This window comes from Sinohyriopsis cumingii, chromosome 9, assembly GCF_028554795.1.
Source record: "Sinohyriopsis cumingii isolate HCF-2022 chromosome 9, ASM2855479v2, whole genome shotgun sequence".
Lineage (NCBI taxonomy): Eukaryota > Metazoa > Mollusca > Bivalvia > Unionida > Unionidae > Sinohyriopsis > Sinohyriopsis cumingii.
In genome coordinates, this window is record NC_142969.1 from 121455580 (window position 1) to 121474271 (window position 18692).

Here is an 18692-nt window from a genome sequence, read left to right on the forward strand (position 1 = left end):
GAACTTCCTCAGAATGTACTTTCTTAGTTCCGCAAATCCGAATTACATGAGCCATGTCATAGGTTCTCAATCTGGATTACACATTTCGAAATTGTACTGTAATTTCGATGATAAGTGTAATTACATCCTCCTTACTGCACCCAAAATGTTGTTGTAGGGTTTAACGCTATTTTTCAGCACATGATAGGCTATAGATGGCGGCCAGTATTAATGGTGGAGGAAGAACCCGGAAAAAACCACCGACCCACCAGAAGCTACTGGCAAGCTTTCTCACATACCCACATTGGTTGAATCCGAGAATCGAACCCACGCAGACAGTGGTGAGATGGCAGTGATTCGTAACGGAAAGCGCTTTAGACCACTTGGCCACTCGGGGCCCGGCATTAAAAATGAAATAAGCATCAAGTTCTATAGCGTCTTTTTGATAATTGCAATCGAAAGACTTCATATTTTTCCCACGTTATGATTTCAGACATTCAATGACAGAAACAAACACATTTGCAGATGTCAACACGTTTCTCCCTAGCTTCTTCAATCCAATGTATTTCATGTGGAATTGTCACATACAAATCCAATCCATAATCACGAAATTTCCTGGAATCGCGAAAAAAACAAAACAAAATCTATTCATTCCAGATCAAATGGAAAAGTTGTTGCAATGCACATTCATTCGCAATATGACTCCGAATTTCAATTTCAGCTAGACACGCCTTTTTCTTTCGAAAGTTATGTCCAGCGCGCGACTAAGTTTAAATTTATCTTGGCGGAGTTATGTACGCGGTAATAAAGTTGTTGTGCAATGATAAATATGCGCTTGTATATTTAGTTTGGAATACGACATACAATCATTTACTTTGTTTCTTGTACTGTATTTTGTTTATATAATTACGCCTTAGGTAGAATAAAAAAATGAGCATATAATAAAAAGGTTACTGCATTTGTATGGGAAAATATGAACTCGTTTTGTCTGAAGGATATACTGCCCTTTCAAGGTCGTGCAATATTCCATCCAAAAAACTCGTTCGTATTTTCCCATACAAATGCAGTAACCTATAAATACAAGATGACGTCAATTCTATTGAGTCTGTATTGACAGTAAAATACTGTATAAAACATGACATCAATTTTACAGTCAGTATGGACTATCAGACTGTATAAAACATGACGTCAATTACACATTCTGTATTGACAATATCTGACTTCGTGTAAAACATGACATCATTTATACAATATGTATTGACAATATCAAACAAAATATAAACATATTAAATTATACAGTCTGTTTTGACAGTATCAAACACTGTATAAAATTTCAAATTATACCGTCTGTATTGATATTATCAAACACTTTATAAAACATGAAATCAAATATACAATTTCCTTTTATCAGTATCAGACACCGCATAGATCATGACATCAATTTTACAATCTTTATTGACAGCATCAGACACTATAAAACATGACATCCATTATACAGTCTGTATGGACATTATCAGACACTGCAAAAAACATGACATCACTTATAGATTCTGTTTAGACAGTATCAGACATTAAGAAAAAGATAACAAAAAACGACTTTTGATACAGCATGATTACAACACATTTGAAAACTATGGAAAATATATAAAACGCATAACAGATTCGAAAGAGAATTTGAATATGGTGTTGGTGTCGATGGTGTACGTTTCAACTGAGTACTATATGGTGTTGGTGTCGATGGTGTACGTTTCAACTGAGTAATATAGTTATAAAAATGAGTACTGTCATTGGATGTAAAACAATTAAAGAAATCTTAGGACTCGTTAAAGTAGGCTTAAAGACTACTTCATTTGCTGGTTCCACTCCACAGAGTAATAAGCAAACTTTGACAGGATGGTAAAACACTGAAGATGACAAAACAAAGATCAAATGAGTAAATTTTAAGTTGAAAATGGATGATAATGATGATGGTCCTACTATTAAATCTGTTAAAAAGATTCACTTTTGGGATTTTCAAAGGACACAGGACGATTTAGAAACGTTATAAAACAATACTGGCCATAAAATAAACAGTCGTTTATATTGATATTAATGGTAGCAGGAGCTGCTATTGAATCTGCGCTAGCCAAGGTTCCGATATGATAACCCTGTCTACACATTGGTAGATTGAACAGATATTTTAGTGCTTTGTCCTAACGACATCTATTGGATTTCATGAGTTGTCTCTTTGCCAACTAATCAAACAGCGTGTAACAGCTGTGCATTGTACGTCAGCCGGAAATGGTAGAGGCAAATGGACTTAAAAAGGACACTTTGTAAGTTTAATATCGAAAGTATGACTACATACAAGAGGGAAGCCGTTATAGGTGTATTTGAATGAAAGGTATACAAACAGAGAACAGCGGTAGAAAATTGCTTTTTATCATTCTATTCAAGTTGTGTACTGCCCTTGTCTCAATCATCTAGGAACAGTGTTCAAATTTGAATAACTTAAACTTGATTAAATGCGGTGGCTTTCTGCCGATCCAATGAAATTTACAGACCCGAAGCACATAAATATCTGCTCCATACGCCAAGGTGTATAAAGGATTATAATATCGGAACCTTGGCTAGCGAAGATACTGCTACAGTTGACGTTTTAAAATAGGTTACAAAACCTCTAATTCCACTTCGGTGTTCTCATTTCAAGAGACCTCTTAGGACATTTTGCAGATGTGGGTCAGATCAGGTTTGCACGCAAAGCCGATTTGACAGAGCTGTGCAACGGGTTGTTGTTGGCATCAACCCAAATGAGCTTGTGAGATCGAACCAAAAAACTGCAGACGTAAAATGTGGACATCAACGACATTGTTTTAAAGTCGAAAGGCGCCATAGCGACGAACGTCCCGGGGATTACCGAAAACCAGGGAATCAGAACCAGCGAATAAAAAATATGGTGTGTCGGTTGCCTTTATTAATGACTACGTTGATGATGCTGACGCAGCAACGAAACTACATGTAGATTTAATGGTCGCTCAGATGCCATCACTAATGTGTAAAGTAAGTGTATATAGGCCATTCAACAACATGTTAAACAGTGAAGAAGAGAAAGAAAAAAAAAACAGCCTGCGTAGCAAATGGTCGAATTGTTTTATTTCCTGACGTGGATGGCTTTGACCGATCTTGACCTCACATCTTAAAGGTGCTCGAGTCTGTATCGTTTTGAGTAATCTTTTCCGGATCGCAATAGCACGCACAAATACCCAGTTGCAGACTCGCCGTCAAGCGTAAAAATACCCAAGAATTGATTCTACTACAACGTTGTGATTCTCATCAGTAAGTCCACTGGGATAAAATTCTCCGACAGTTGTATTCAATCAACAATAACTCAACCTTTGAAAGAAAGACACATACTAATATTTAGCAAAGACGTACTTGTCTGGGTAACGGCTAGTGGACGAAAACTAGAAAACTCGTTGACGGCACAAAGTAAATGTGTAGTCAACGTATTTTTAAGGCGAACGTAGCAACACAACCCATTGCCGGAGACAAATATTACCCTGGAACACACTTTCTATGACTACTTGACAGTTATATCAGGCAATAAAGCTAATTGGTGAGAAAGAGTGTGCGTGTTGCACCTGCACGTGAGTCGGGACGGGGTCTGTGACAATATTAATAGAAAATTATATATATATATATATATATATATATATATATATATATATATATATATATATATATACATGCATGCATATATATATATATATATGTCTGTGTGTGTGTGTTACTTGCATGTACCATCTATCTTCATGTCAATAACACCTAAACAAAATTCATTAAAATATGATGCATGCAAAAATAAATGTAAACAATACTTGTAAATTCTAGTAACATACCTAGTTGATTAAAATGGAGATGGATTCGAATGCCAATAATTATTTTCAAATAAATTACTAAACTTTTACGCCTCACCTTTTCCTTGTAATATGAAACATCAGGCCTGCAGTAGAGCTATTAACATTTAAATTCTATATACTGTGCAAAAGGCCATTCAAGTAGCATACTGCAGATTACCTGTAATAGCAAACGCGTGACCTGATTTGGATCATTTCTGTGGGGCCCCTGAATTTACACGCAGGGTCCCCTGTGAGCACGGCATTAGGAAATAAACTTTTAAACAAGTTTTATATGATATTGAAGTTAAAAATTTCTTCCATCGGTTTAAAGTTACTTTCTCTCTAAAGATATATTTGTAAAAATTACTATCGCGCAGGGCCCCTGTAAGCGCGGGTCCCGATTGGGTTAAATCGGTCCAATCGGCCTAAGGCCGGCCCTGTTTACACGTGGAGTCATGTATAATGTCAATTTAGTTATTCAGGAAATAGGTATGTTTCGGGGAAAACAAAAATTGTGAGCGTGATAATAAGTTGATTGCAATTTGTGCATGCAGCTTATGGTTCGTGTAGTTCATATATTTTAAAGGAGAATGTATGTACCGCTATGTTAGAGCAACGCGCTTGTTTCACGGGCCTGAGCTGACTTTTATACATCAGATACTTATGTTTCAGGAAATAAATATTATTTAAACTAAGAATTTCTCTTGAAATTAGAACCGTTATCTACTTATTTACTTGTCTCTGTAATTTGATCGATATGATAAGTATTGTCTTTGGCATTTTTAAAAATGAAAGACTTTAAAATATATAAGACATTTAATACAATCAAACGTTCTTGTTTCTCTTCCCCTGCGCAGAGAGAGAGAGAGAGAGAGAGAACGCCAGAAATCACTGTTTTTCGAGTTATTAATTAAGTGGCTTGAGAAATTCATTCCGATATTTTAAATTCCTACTGGTTTACCGCATGCTGACCTCCCTCTGAGCTATCGATAACTGTCAATTCAGTATTATTTATTGTTGATCCCATTGCAGATGATCAAACCCTCTACCACTTGTTAGTCGAACCCAACTACTGCTTTTTTGTCCAACCCTTCTATCCCTTGTTTGTTATTGTCTTCGTATTATGAGCTCTGACACCTGGACATTTCTGACTACCTAAGAAGTACAAATTCACTTAATTATGCCTTTTTTTATCGTTTGTCAAATTTTGATAACAGTTTTAGGAATCACTCAACAGTGCTATACAAGTAGGTATGCAAATGTTTACAACACATTGTTTAATGTGAAAGAAGTTAATATCCAATATGCAGAGTACTTCATATATCAGTAATTATGCTGTAACGGCAGCTACCAACATTTCTTGACATATGGTATACACAAAAGCCTATCCTTCGTTCCTTGCGGCAATTGACGTCAGGTCTCGCTCGACTTCATGTAGTAAAATGATCTCTATATTTCACCACAAGCTGATATTCATATATCACCATAAAAATGATATGCATGGTTGTGCATTAACCACATCTGCTGACCATGTTACGCAACAAGGTCTTTTAAATCATGGTGGCAAGGGATGGAATTGGCAGATATCTCAAAGGATTCTACAATGTGACAAAGATTGTTTTTTGTTGTTTTTTTTGTATACATTTTTTGCTGGTAAAAGTAAGTGGTAAAGCCTAAATTTTCTAAATCAGTCTCGACGAAAGTGACAACAAGGAACTAAATAGTTATTTAGTTATGACAAGCACGCACTTGATTGAAAAATGAATGCGAATGAGCATGCGTCAGAGAATGTATGCTTACGTATAGTAAGTATAACAATCAAGCTTCTTTCATGGGAGTATATTTGTTATGCTGTCATTTGTACGCAGGGTTTCTTATCTGTTTAAGACCTATAGACAAAACAGAAGGACTTCGAGTTTTATCAGGTGGATATTGTAAGTCCCGTTATCTGAGAAGCGTCCGGATATTTTGTGGAATTTAATTTATTTCTCTACTTTTTACGCTTAGCTGTCATAACTGGACCATTACATAACGTGTGCATCATGATAAAATAGGATCGGAAACAAAAACACAAGCTACAATGTGATGAGATCAAAGACAGGACACAGGAAATGTGATCGCAGTTCCACTGAATTTTTGAACCAGTGCTATGAGCGTCGTTATGAGCGTCGTTAATCAAAAAAGCAATAGCCATTGCCTCTACAATTTTCGAAGTCGGGATATTCATGATGCCAGGAAATTTGGTCGTGTTGTTGTTGCCCCAACTATTAACATATCTTTTTAACGGGAATCGTGCAAGTGCATCCGTAATAGATTATTGCAGGAGTATGCGATACAGTCGTCCTGGTGATGTAACGATCGCCGTTTATCTAGGGATACACGAGGCAGCGGCTGGTCGCTGTGGCAAAATATCGGCATCTCAGTTTTCATTGGCCGTAGCTGTTGACTGGATAACCTCTCTACTGAACACAAAAGGAAGTAACAACGAGTCATTCGTCCCAGGTATCCAGTTTGGTATGTAAATTTTAAAAATAATTTCGTTCATAGATTCAATATATTCACCATTATTTGCATTGTGAGATGCACTTATACACCCACCAATCCTAACACGAACCTCTTAATGCTGAGCTGCTAATACCAATTTTATAAGTCTTTGGTATGACTCGGCCAGGGTTCTAACCCGCGACCTTCTGCGTCCGAGGCTGACAGGCTAATAAGTAGTGCTAAATCTGCCCAATAGGAGGAAACTTACGGTGCAGGAGAGACTATTACTATTTTATTTTGAAGAAGAACCTTTTTTAAAATATTGTTTTTCGTATAAGAACCATTGAGGGTGCCTAGAAACACCAAAAAAGCTCTGAAACACTGGAACACATTGAAAACACCGAAACGCATTTCATTTATGTCGTACATACCATATTATCATTGGTTGTGTTTGTATAATTCATAATTTTGATAATTTAATATTAGCTTTAAGAAAGGGCAGCATGTACTTTCCTTTCAACCGACAAGTGATGCAACAGTAAATTTTAAAGGCAAGAACTGGAGAGCAAAGAATCTGGAAACTGCGCATTGTACAATATCATACGACTATATTCCGCTGACTTGTGGGTCTTGTATTAATTATAATGTTTTTAAGTGAAAACGTAACGAAAATAGTGTTGTTATCTCTGTTTATTAATTTAGATACTGATGACGAATGTTGTATGATTAATCCGCTGCCATTAAACATCTTCTTATCACCGTTTGTTTAATGCTCTTTTGATCAGTACGTCTTTAATTAATTTAACTATCTTTTGTAAGTTTGTATCTTTTGTAAATTTAAGAACTGAAAAACAACCTTGAAAGATAAGCCAGCATTTATTCTCTTATTCTTGCATGGAAGTGACGATTAGATAATCGCTAGTCATTGACTATGATTGGAATATCATATTTTTCATTTTGATTTCAATTACTGTGTTTAGAAATCTACATGATATATTAACTTAAAGGAAGGTTTTATGTATCTATAAATGTTCTTAATATTGGCAAAATATATTCATTGGAAATCGGCTCGAACATACACAAAATTTAATATGTGATACATTATGTACACGGTGCATAATTACTATTACTTTCGACTTTGTAACTCCTGACTATTCATTCCTGCTGGTATTCCTAGATAAAGCCTTAATATGGAGTCTGTATCTATGGCTGTCTTGTTTTATGCATACCTAGTTACCTGTCTTCATACATACCTAGTTACCTGTCTTCATACATACCTAGTTACGTGTCTTCATACATACCTAGTTACGTGTCTTCATACATACCTAGTTACCTGTCTTCACACATACCTAGTTACCTGTCTTCACACATACCTAGTTACCTGTCTTCATACATACCTAGTTACCTGTCTTCACACATACCTAGTTACCTGTCTTCACACATACCTAGTTACGTTTTCATACATACCTAATTACCTGTCTTCACACATACCTAGTTACCTGTCTTCATACATACCTAGTTACCTGTCTTCATACATACCTAATTACCTGTCTTCACACATACCTAGTTACCTGTCTTCACACATACCTAGTTACCTGTCTTCATACATACCTAGTTACCTGTCTTCACACATACCTAGTTACCTGTCTTCACACATACCTAGTTACGTTTTCATACATACCTAGTTACCTGTCTTCACACATACCTAGTTACCTGTCTTCATACATACCTAGTTACCTGTCTTCATACATACCTAGTTACCTGTCTTCACACATACCTAGTTACCTGTCTTCACACATACCTAGTTACCTGTCTTCATACATACCTAGTTACCTGTCTTCATACATACCTAGTAAACATGTCGTATTACATACCTAGTTACCTATCAGGACAGTTTCACCGTTTAACAAACGAACTTAGCTAAATTTGACACTAACAGATTACACATATGTATATACGAGTAGAAGTTTTGAATGTTTGGATTTCTATAAATATTCAAGGGTATTTACTTTCTCCTTAGTCCGTCATAAATAGGACATGTCAAAATAAATGATTTTCGTTTTCTATCTCTCTGTTGCATATCAGACATATTCTATCTTTACAGCGTATATATGTATACCTTCTTGTATTTGCTTCAATCGGTAAAGTTCTTGTTCTTAACCAACACTTTAGGTTACCTAACTACGACTATCTTAGGTCATCTAAATATTTACTTTTAATATACATATAAGAACGTAATCAATCTATTCCATTAATCTCATCAGTCAGTTCTTGCGTGAACACATCTTTTCCTGACAGTGTAAACACTTCTATAAATAGCCGTTATTAAGTGACAACTGCCTTAACCAAACATTACAAAATCCATATTTTAATAATATATTTTAATTCATTTGCCAAACAATTACAGTTTTCGTCTCATTTCAATTGGACATTTTAATATTGTCTTGGAACTCTGCTTTTTGTCATATTTAAAATCCGAAAAAATGCTTGGGAATTCGAAAATATCGAATGTTTTTCAAGTGCATTTTATGTCAAATGAATTAAAATATATTATCAAAATATGGATTTTGTAATGTTTGGTTAGGGCAGTTGTCACTTATTAACGGCTATTCATGATAAACAAAAGCACATGGTGTGTTTTTTGACCGACCCAGTATAAATTTACTAATGTGCATCTTTTCTGTATCAGGTTCTTCATGGAAGCCTCGTATTTCGAATTCATAGTTTTAAAAAGACAAATGCTTGTGTCAAACATGTGAAGCAGGGTATGTTAATGTAATCTGCCAATTTTAGATAAACCGCTTTCTAGTTTGTGTGTAGTTTTGCTGCTCGACAGGTCAAAGTTTTCTGATACATGTTCTAATAATTATTTTAGGAGAATATACAGCCCATAGAGTATGTTTCAGTTGTAATTTCTCTTGGCCCATGGTACCATTTCTACGTATATAGCCTCCCCTAAGGAATGCAACGGTTTGTGGTTTTTTCTTCTTAAGGTTTACCGATAATTTAGTTTCCATAGAAAGCAAAACCTACTCAATGTATTAAAGTTTCTTCTGGAGCTAAAACACCGTGTCTAAGAACAGTAATAAATCATCGGCATACAAATATATAAACACTTCTATTATGACAAGCGATCCACAAATGACTCAACGGTCATATTACTCTGATGATCACTTAGAAAGAAAGCAAACAGTACTGGAGACAGAACACACCCGTGCCTTATTCCAGTTGGACATTGCGCAAACAATTATTAGACTTCACAAAATCATTCACATATTTTTAGTATTTTTGGTATTTACAATAGTCCCAGGCCGCATTAGTAACCGCCAAAACTGTTTTTTTTTTATATAAAATTTGTTATAAAAACATGCATGATTGTATCTTTTCGCTCACTTTTATACTTTTTTTTTTCACTTCTGCATATCGCTTTAAAAGCATTACAATGAAACGTATAATCTTAAAGTAATTCAGATATTGTGTTAAGCCGAAATATACCGAGCATCTTTAAAGCAGTGAGATTATTAAAAATTTACAATCTTTGTCAAACCATGGCTCGGATTTCGAATTTCTGCTAACACTATTAACGCCATTTTCCGGTCTTGCAACATTGACTATCATTTCTTACATTATTTAAAATTTCAATGCTTTCTTCAAACGATCCTGTCAAACAACTGTTTGTTATATTTTCTGATTTTTGTGCAAATAAAGTTGCAAATGACTCTACCAATTGTAGTCCTTTTGCTTTGCACCATTTGTACTTACCCATGCCGAGAAACAATGGAATAGTCTGACATGCCCTTCTTATCATAGCTGTCGAAGTATGTAGTGCAGACTACTATTGTCATAAGTATTGATTCTATCATAAAAATGATATGTAATTAAAAATTGGTTGATCAGCTAAAGCATATCGTAGTAGCCGAATTGTCTTTATTACATGTTTATTTTCCGACGTCTGTATCTGCCCCACAATTGCTATTACAAAAATTCTAAGTCCAGTAATTTTGCACGAATGAAGTAGTGTTTCTCATTAAAATGGTTCATCTTCCGTTGCTCTTGGTTTGCAAGATAATCAATAAATGACTCAACATTAGCATCATACTGTTTTATAAAATCAGGTTCTGTACTGGTAACCGCGTTAAAATCGCAAGCAAGTATATATTTATGATATGTGTATTTCCCTTTCGATTTAGCTATATCATTTTCTAAAAATGCAAATGTATTTTCCTATTAGTGAATGGATGAGCGAAATATTCATGTATCCAAAAATAACGCCGATACACGAACCTAAGTCCATGGTTGAATAAAGATTTTATTAGGGCTCAATTGGCTATGACTGGGCCTGCCTACCCTTGAGGCCAGGATGCCACGAGGACTAGCCATTCTGACATTATTGTGGTTGGGTTGCTGCCTGAAGCTGTTTTGGTTATTAGCCACACACCCCATACCCCCATCGCATTTGACTCTTTGATTTTGGAAGGTCTCACTCTAGGTCATGAGCCTTGGTTGATATGAACGTCATCTACAAATATGAAGCAGACAAATATTGTTCTAAGTAGAAATGAACTCCACCAGTCTTATTCATAGACACTAACCAGGCTTTGCAGGCACTGCCAGATTGTATACAATTTTACATCTTCATTGTTCGGTACAGAAACCCATGTGTATATATGAATTAGTTGAATCAGTATAAATGTTTTTGACTGGCCAGGATTGGTTGATAATGACGTATAAGGAATCTTTTGAGAGTTGATCTGTGTTGTAATTGAACAAAACATAGAGACGATGTTTCTTTAGATGAAATTCCAGTCTTTTTATGGACTTGAGTTTGGAAAATTCATTACTGAAATTAGTACATCACTCTTTGGTGCGAATTAAAAACACGTTTCAAGCACATGTAGGTCCAAAATATGCCGCGGCTTATATGGTTTCCTCTACAAAGAAGTCTGCATCACGGATATGTCTATGCTGACAAATATAAGTACTCAGATATGTAAAGTTATTGAAGTTTTGATGTCAATATGTTTCCATAGGTCTATCAAGAACGCTGAATTAGTAGAGTGAGTCCTTTACTACTCTCTACACGGGTTCCCACATGTATATAGCTAGCATGTGCACAAACTTTCACACCAAATAAAGTCACTCATACCTGAAAAGGTTATTAGGCAAACTCATGCTCGCTTTACAGATGTCGTTAAACTGTATGTCGTAAAAGTACAGTTCTTAATTGTATGTTGGATTTATCACATTTGCAGAATAACTTCAAGTGGTTTCACACTGTTGTCTATTCTTAATTTACCGGACGATATCTATCCTAGATGTACCGGACGTTGTATATCCTAGATGTACCGGACGTTCCCAAATAAAATAATGCTGCTCCGGATAATATGAATTTAGTTACAAAACCATAATTTAGTTTTACGTGGAATGAAAATGCACAAGTGGAATGAAAATTCAACTAATTTATATGTGACTCATTTAAAAAAACTGCTAATAGAGTCACGAATAGTTTTTTAATGATTATTTTAACACAATCACAAATGATGCAGAACAGGCTCTTGACATCCTCGTAAACATATTATATAATGCAGCTAATCGTGTTAAAGTAGATTACAGGAAATCAAATATTCTTCAATCGTCGTGGTATAATTTGGAATGCATAGGTTTGAAAACGATGAAATACACTCTTTTACACAAGTTTAGGAGAACATTTATAAAGGTATTTTATACAGCTTTTGGATGATTCAGACAAACTATAAATAAGTGTACAGAAATAAAAAAGAAACGTTGGATCAAATCTGTAAAATAAATTAAAGTACAAAATATTTTGGGATCTTGTAAATTCGACATCTAAGAGCATCTTATTTGAAAATGCCCAAAATTATCAAATTCAAAATAGTTCGAGTATCTTACAAGTGTAGTCTACAGGTAAATTAGACGCTAATTTTGCAGTATTTATTAGCAACACAAATTTTTAAGAAGAATTTAAAGTTACTGTGTGTTCTGTACTAGAACTATAATTTTTGTGTTTCGTTTTGGTTACAAGTAACCCACCAATCAGCAACCATATATCACATGAAGAAATATATATAGGAACAATACAGTAGTGTTTGAAAGTGTTTAGTTTGGATATCTGTTACACGGTACGTTTCCTTGGCTTGTATCAAGGCAAAATCCTTCACATTTTTAAAATCGTTGAAAATGTTGCCTATACGAGATAACGTTATATCGTCTACTTTGTCTGTATCCCATGTCGTGTTGTTTTCTACTTTGTCCAGAATCTGGCTCACATACTTATCTTCACCTCCATTCCAGATACTGAAACTCGAAAACTTTTAAACGTCTCTGCAACATTTACCCACGGTGTAGACGCAATATTGATCTGGGCTACTTGGTCATGTGATTCAAACAGCTAATGCAACTTAAACATTAGGATGTCATTTTCCCCGCGGTTAAGAGTCGACTGAACTGGGTCACATGGTCATGTGATTAATGAATCGCCTTAATGGACGTTAAGAATGATGAGGTGATATTTTTCCTTCAGGGCAGTAAGATAGTACACATTGGAATTTTTCCGTTGTATTTCAGGGGCAGTAAATTGCGACAAACAAATCAAAATGGTAATGTTCATCTAGCATTGACAAAAATGCATATTTAACATTTTTAAAATAATGTACGATTGGTTAAATCAGATATAATATATCCATACCTTTTAACTGCATGGAAAATATATTTTTTATACAGTTTTTCAACTCCTTTTGTTATATTAAGCTCACCCCTTCTGGGCTCGTCCAATATAATAGAACATTTGAAAAACTGCAGTTATTTCGTTAAACATCTAGAATGTATGGACTTATATAGTGAGGTAAAAACACCACCACGACCACCACCACCCCTTGTAGCAGATGTAGAGAGGGCATTTTTCCGCATCACTCCTTCCCTAATACATTTCAGGTAGAGCTGTTTGTAGATACAAGTTAGAGTTCCGTATGCCATTGTCATCCTCCACCATCCGAGTTCCTGAGCCGTGACAAAGTGTTTATTAACATCAGTTATAGCAGCAAATTAGGACTTATACCGATGTATGTTGACGATGTTAACAGTTCTAACCGTTTATATATATATATATATATATATATATATATATATATATATATATATATATATATATATATATATATATATATATATATACTGTATCCAGAATTGCTTTCATTTTGGTAGTGATTCGCTGGATCGCCGAGTTTTGCATGCATCTAGAGCATGGGTCTCGAACTCAAACCACCCTGAGAGCCGCACGAGGGCATTTTCGATGGCCCAAGGGCCGCACCACCTTTTTTATCTCTCACGACTCCTTGTAACGCCAATCATTTTGGGGGCCACAGGATACGGCTTGGCGGGCCGCGTGTTTGAGACCCCTGCTCTAGGGTATCCCCTTCTAGTATGCGATATTTTTCTTATGCTTTTTCTTGCTACAGGTTACGACCTTTTTGACAACTGTAACAACGAGGACCTCACGACAGCGATGATTCTGGATTCACGCCAATATGGAGGACCTGTCAAAGCTGTCGACTGCCTGAATGACACTTTACCTCACAGGACCTATCCAGGTATAATGAATGTTCATTCTTATTAATGGACGACAATGCTAGTGAAAAGTTAAGTGAACATGAAGTTGATGAAAAACGAATAAATTGTTATTTATTATTCTATTTGGAATTGAGGTCTTTCAAGGTTAAATGCCAACATTTTCTTCGTTTGGGTGTTTAAACACACACACACACACACACACACACACACACACTATATATATATATATATATATATATATATATATATATATATATATATATATATATATATATATATTCATATTCAAGGTGATTAATTAGTGTTCTATTAACTAATATGTAAATGATCTTTTCTAATTCTATTTTTTTGTTTAAAAATTGATATAAAATTAGGCTGTGTCTATTTGTTCAATAAAGAAGCAAAACAACTAATTTGATGTAATTAATTAATTTAGGAACAAAATGCAAGTTGTACAGTTAATTTCAGTAGGAAAACCCAGTAAATAATATATAAACGTTATCGCTGTAATTCAATAACAGAATGAAAAATAACTCCAACAAAACATCAAAATGAAGACGTCTTTCCATTCATTTAATTGGAGGGTATACAGTCCGACAATCCTCCTCCTCTTTAAATATGCGCAAATAAATAAGACTAATTCCTAGCTATAACTTTCAGTCACATGAAAACGTGTTGTGTGCATACTCATAATTGCTTTTTCTATAGATTCATACAGAAGACTAGGGTGGAAGACTTTCAGGAGAGTTAACTTTTAGTCATACTTCACTCCGAGTATATTTTTGATCCAGGGATAACATTAACATCAATCATTTTCATGTATGAAATAAAAATCCGAAGAACTGTAAATCTGCATTAAGGTCGAACTGCACTGATATCGGCAAAGGCAGCAGCCTAAAAATGTACCATCTCACTTTTAAAGTTATGAAAATAGAACTCCATAACTATTACAATGCACACATTTTCAAACTTATCAGGAATGGGGAAACATAACCAATGAAAGTATTGACACAACAAAGCTGATTATTATGTGATTACCCCATTAAAGTCACACCATGTCTCTTGTCTGGACTCATGATCATCCCCGAAATTTATGATCCTCAGTCTCATAATTAATTTATGCACAACTGGAGATAATGCCCATATAAGGTAATGATACTGTGTTCCAGATATTACTTTAATTAAAAGGAAAGTGGACCATTACTGGACCGATTTCCCTAAAGATCACTTACTAGGACAGCTGTAGTAAACATAAGAGCAAAATATAATAAAACACTCCCACCCCCAACAAACCATAGCAACCGTTCATGTAAACTTCAGTCCAAAACTTAAACTTAAGTCCAACTCTCACAAACGTGTTTCTGTACTTTAAAAAACCCATATGCATTCAGCTTGAAATAATGCCCTCCTGTTACTACCGTAAATAATGAATGAGGACCGAGAAGATAAAGTAATGATGTCTCCTGATCAGAAAATTACCCCATTTACCAGTTTCAAATTTACCCCATTACTAGTTACAAATTTACTCCATTACCAGTTATACATTTACCCCATCTCCAGTTACAAATTTACACCATTACCATTTACAAATTTACTCCATTACCAGTTCTATATTTACCAATTACCAGTTACAACCTTGCCCCATTACCAGTTACAAATTTAACCTATTACCAGTTAACAATTTATCTTATTACAAGTGCTACCTCATGTTTTCGTTGACTTATTATGCTTCCATTTCAATAAGAATTAATTTCTTAATTAGATTTTTGCTTTAAGTTTTTATGTAGTGGTTAGTTGATTATCATCACATTCGATCCTCTTCAGAGTCCAAACCGGTATGCCGCATCTATATAATGAATAACGTCATAATATGTTGAAAATATGCTATTATGTTAGTTCAAGTTGCGCAGGAAATGTCGACTACTGCTTCACAACTTCCAAGTCTGCAGATAACTGCCGTCTTTGAAGAACGTACACTAATTTCGTAGTTTTGACCCATCATGCTCACAGCTGACGTGTAACTGCTAAAATTAAATTACTGGAATTCAGGTGGATTTTCCAAAATAGCCGTAATGCGATGATATCACATTTGTTTTTATAACGGTAATGCACCAATTGATGGGAGATATCCCTATCATTAGTTACAGGCCTATGATACTGGCTGGTCAGTTTGGCTGGGTACCAGCGAGCAATTAAAGCCACCTAATACATTACAAAATAGTTATGGTTGATTTGCAAACAAGAAACACCATAATGATTCACCATAAATTTCACTTTTCCTAGCATTCTATCTAATTCTAAACTTCACATTATGAAGTAATTCCTTATTTCAACAATCTCAACTTTTCGGTTGTTGCTCTGTGTGTGTTTTTTTTAATTATATAAGTTCCTTGAAGATGATATGGCATACGTTTGATGTAAGCTGTCTTACATCAGTGAATACGTTATTCCCCCCCCCCCCCCCGCCAAGGACTAGATGTTGTAGTGTTGTAGTACAACCATGTAGCTCATGCACGTGCGGAATTGAATGCTACCATTAGATAAGCACGTGTTAGCTACCGAGGTGTGTTCCCGGGTAAGGCACTCTACTTCAATAGCTTCGGCACGAAACAACCTTTCTATGTTGCTTTACCGTGAAACACCAAACCAAACCAAACAAAAACCTCAGCTACACTGTTTCCACTACGTGTCCATTGCCACATTTCACGTTAAATAATGTTGTCTTTACACTCTAATTGCTCTATTTCACCTTTTAAAGGTTGTACGACTCCGTGAAACCTACTTATACAAGGCTATGTTGAACCTTTTCAAAGAGCACTTCTCTGTTATGTGAATATCGTTTTCTTGCACGAAGCCATATGATAGATATCAATCTAGTTATTTGTTTCAAAATGGCGAGCGAGATGGACATTTTTAGCAAAACGGAAAATTTTGATGATGTAAGGGACAAAATAATGATCAGAACAGACATTGTTTATGATAAAAGACCAGATACCGATGATAAAATGTAGAATTTCATATCATGTGGAGTAGAAACAGACAAAAAACCATCAATATAGGGCTGTAGAATGGCACACAGTGGGCAGCAGAGTGAAAAGCCCTTCCATTTCGGTCTTGCTGGAGTAATTGTATGTAATATTGGTTTCAATATTGTTGACAAAATTAACTGTTTTTGCGATAACAACACTACACTGCTTGTGGGTTTACCACTGTAAAAATCCTGGGAAGAACGCCTGGATAGATGCACATATAGAGATTTTGTAGGCATTTTAAGCATAAAAATAATCAATGTTTGTGTTTCAGGTGCTATTGTTACATCCTCCATAGAAACGGCCAAAGTCATCCGTACATTGTTACCAAAAAGCATACCCTTGATTCGACCGGTGTCTTCTGCTCCAGACCTTGATCAATTGCCTAACATTCTTAAAACTTCAAGTCGTTCCGACGCTTACGCTCAGGTAAAACGTCCGCATAACTACTCCCTGGCAAGATGTTTGCCTCAATATGTTGGTAGCGATCAGAACAAAACACAACGGTCCATCCCTAACACCTTCCGTAGCAATCATACACATTGAGTCTAGAAAGTAGACATGCTACCTACATAGTATGTAGCGCAATCTTATTACATCGTTGAGCTACCTTGTCGAAACGTATTTGTGGTTCTTTGAAGAGTTGCAATCAAACACAGGGACAAGATGTATAATTGACTGAATCATTTGATGAAGACATCTAGAATGCAAACGTGTCGCAAAGACATATTTAGATTAGGCATTCCAAGATATGTTACCTAATCAATAATATAGGAGCACAATGCTTGCATAATCCTTTTCTGATATGATCAATCTTGAGATGTTACGTCCTCTTACAAATTTTCAAGTTGCTCATTCTCAGAAACGTCTTAAGAAATCTTACACATGTCATGAGAAAGATTTCTTATTTTGAGTCATTACCAACCAAAAATAACGTACTCTAAAGTCGCTACAATACAAATAGGCGCACACCTTCTAAGGGTTTGCTAGATTACACATACAAATTATACAGGAATAAAAAAGATTAGCCAATAAATGAAGTTATTGAAACTGTATCCTGATAATGACATGTATTAATATTGGTCTCCTGGTTCATTGTTTGGAAAAGTTATGATCGTGAACAATAAATTCTGAAACACAGACTAGAAAAAGATACATTTCCATGGTATGGCATACTAAATTAGAGATGGGTGGGTTCCATTGAAAGATGTAGCCAAATGTTTGCTCTAATTTTCGCATGAATCTAAAATTAAACAAAAGAGAAAAAATATACATTGTCTTCTCTTCTTTACTGCAGAATAAAGAATACTAATGCTCAGGTTTGAGAGAGTAATCTTCACATTTTAAAATACATGTTAATAAGTTATAATTGGCTCAGTAATTACGCAAAAAAATGCAAACTAAATAAATAACAAAAATGAAAGAACCTTCCAAAAGACGAAAAATGTAAAGAAATAAAGAAATAAGACGAAGTAGTTATAGAAAGCCGCCATGAGCAATATAAAGTGCACCGTAGGGTTTGTTAGTGCTTTTTAAGTTTTGAAAGTATTGACCATGAAGCAAAGTCATATTGACTGAATAATCCGTTACTTGCTTAACAGCACATCATCACATGAAAGATTATTTAGTGTAAAAGCGATGGAAGAAAAGTACCTTGCCTAGATAAACACCACTTGAACCGACCCTGGCTGGTCTGGGCAGTATTTGAACCTGCAACCCACGCTAACAACATTTG

At 35.3% G+C, this 18692-nt stretch overlaps 1 protein-coding gene across 2 annotated transcripts in view; it reads left to right on the plus strand.

Annotated features, from left to right (window-relative positions):
* The first annotated feature begins 5342 nt into the window (after positions 1-5342).
* The window catches only part of LOC149792625 (uncharacterized), a 31666-nt gene continuing 18316 nt past the window's right edge, over positions 5343-18692 (plus strand). Inside the window, exons 1-3 of one of the 2 annotated variants that reach the window (XM_089971258.1) lie at positions 5343-6371; positions 13817-13948; positions 17232-17386. In XM_089971258.1, the coding sequence (XP_089827384.1) occupies positions 6083-6371; positions 13817-13948; positions 17232-17386 (576 nt within the window). In that variant the 5' untranslated portion in view covers positions 5343-6082. The remainder of the gene's footprint in view (positions 6372-13816; positions 13949-17231; positions 17387-18692) is intronic. The other variant, XM_089971259.1, reaches the window with a different exon arrangement.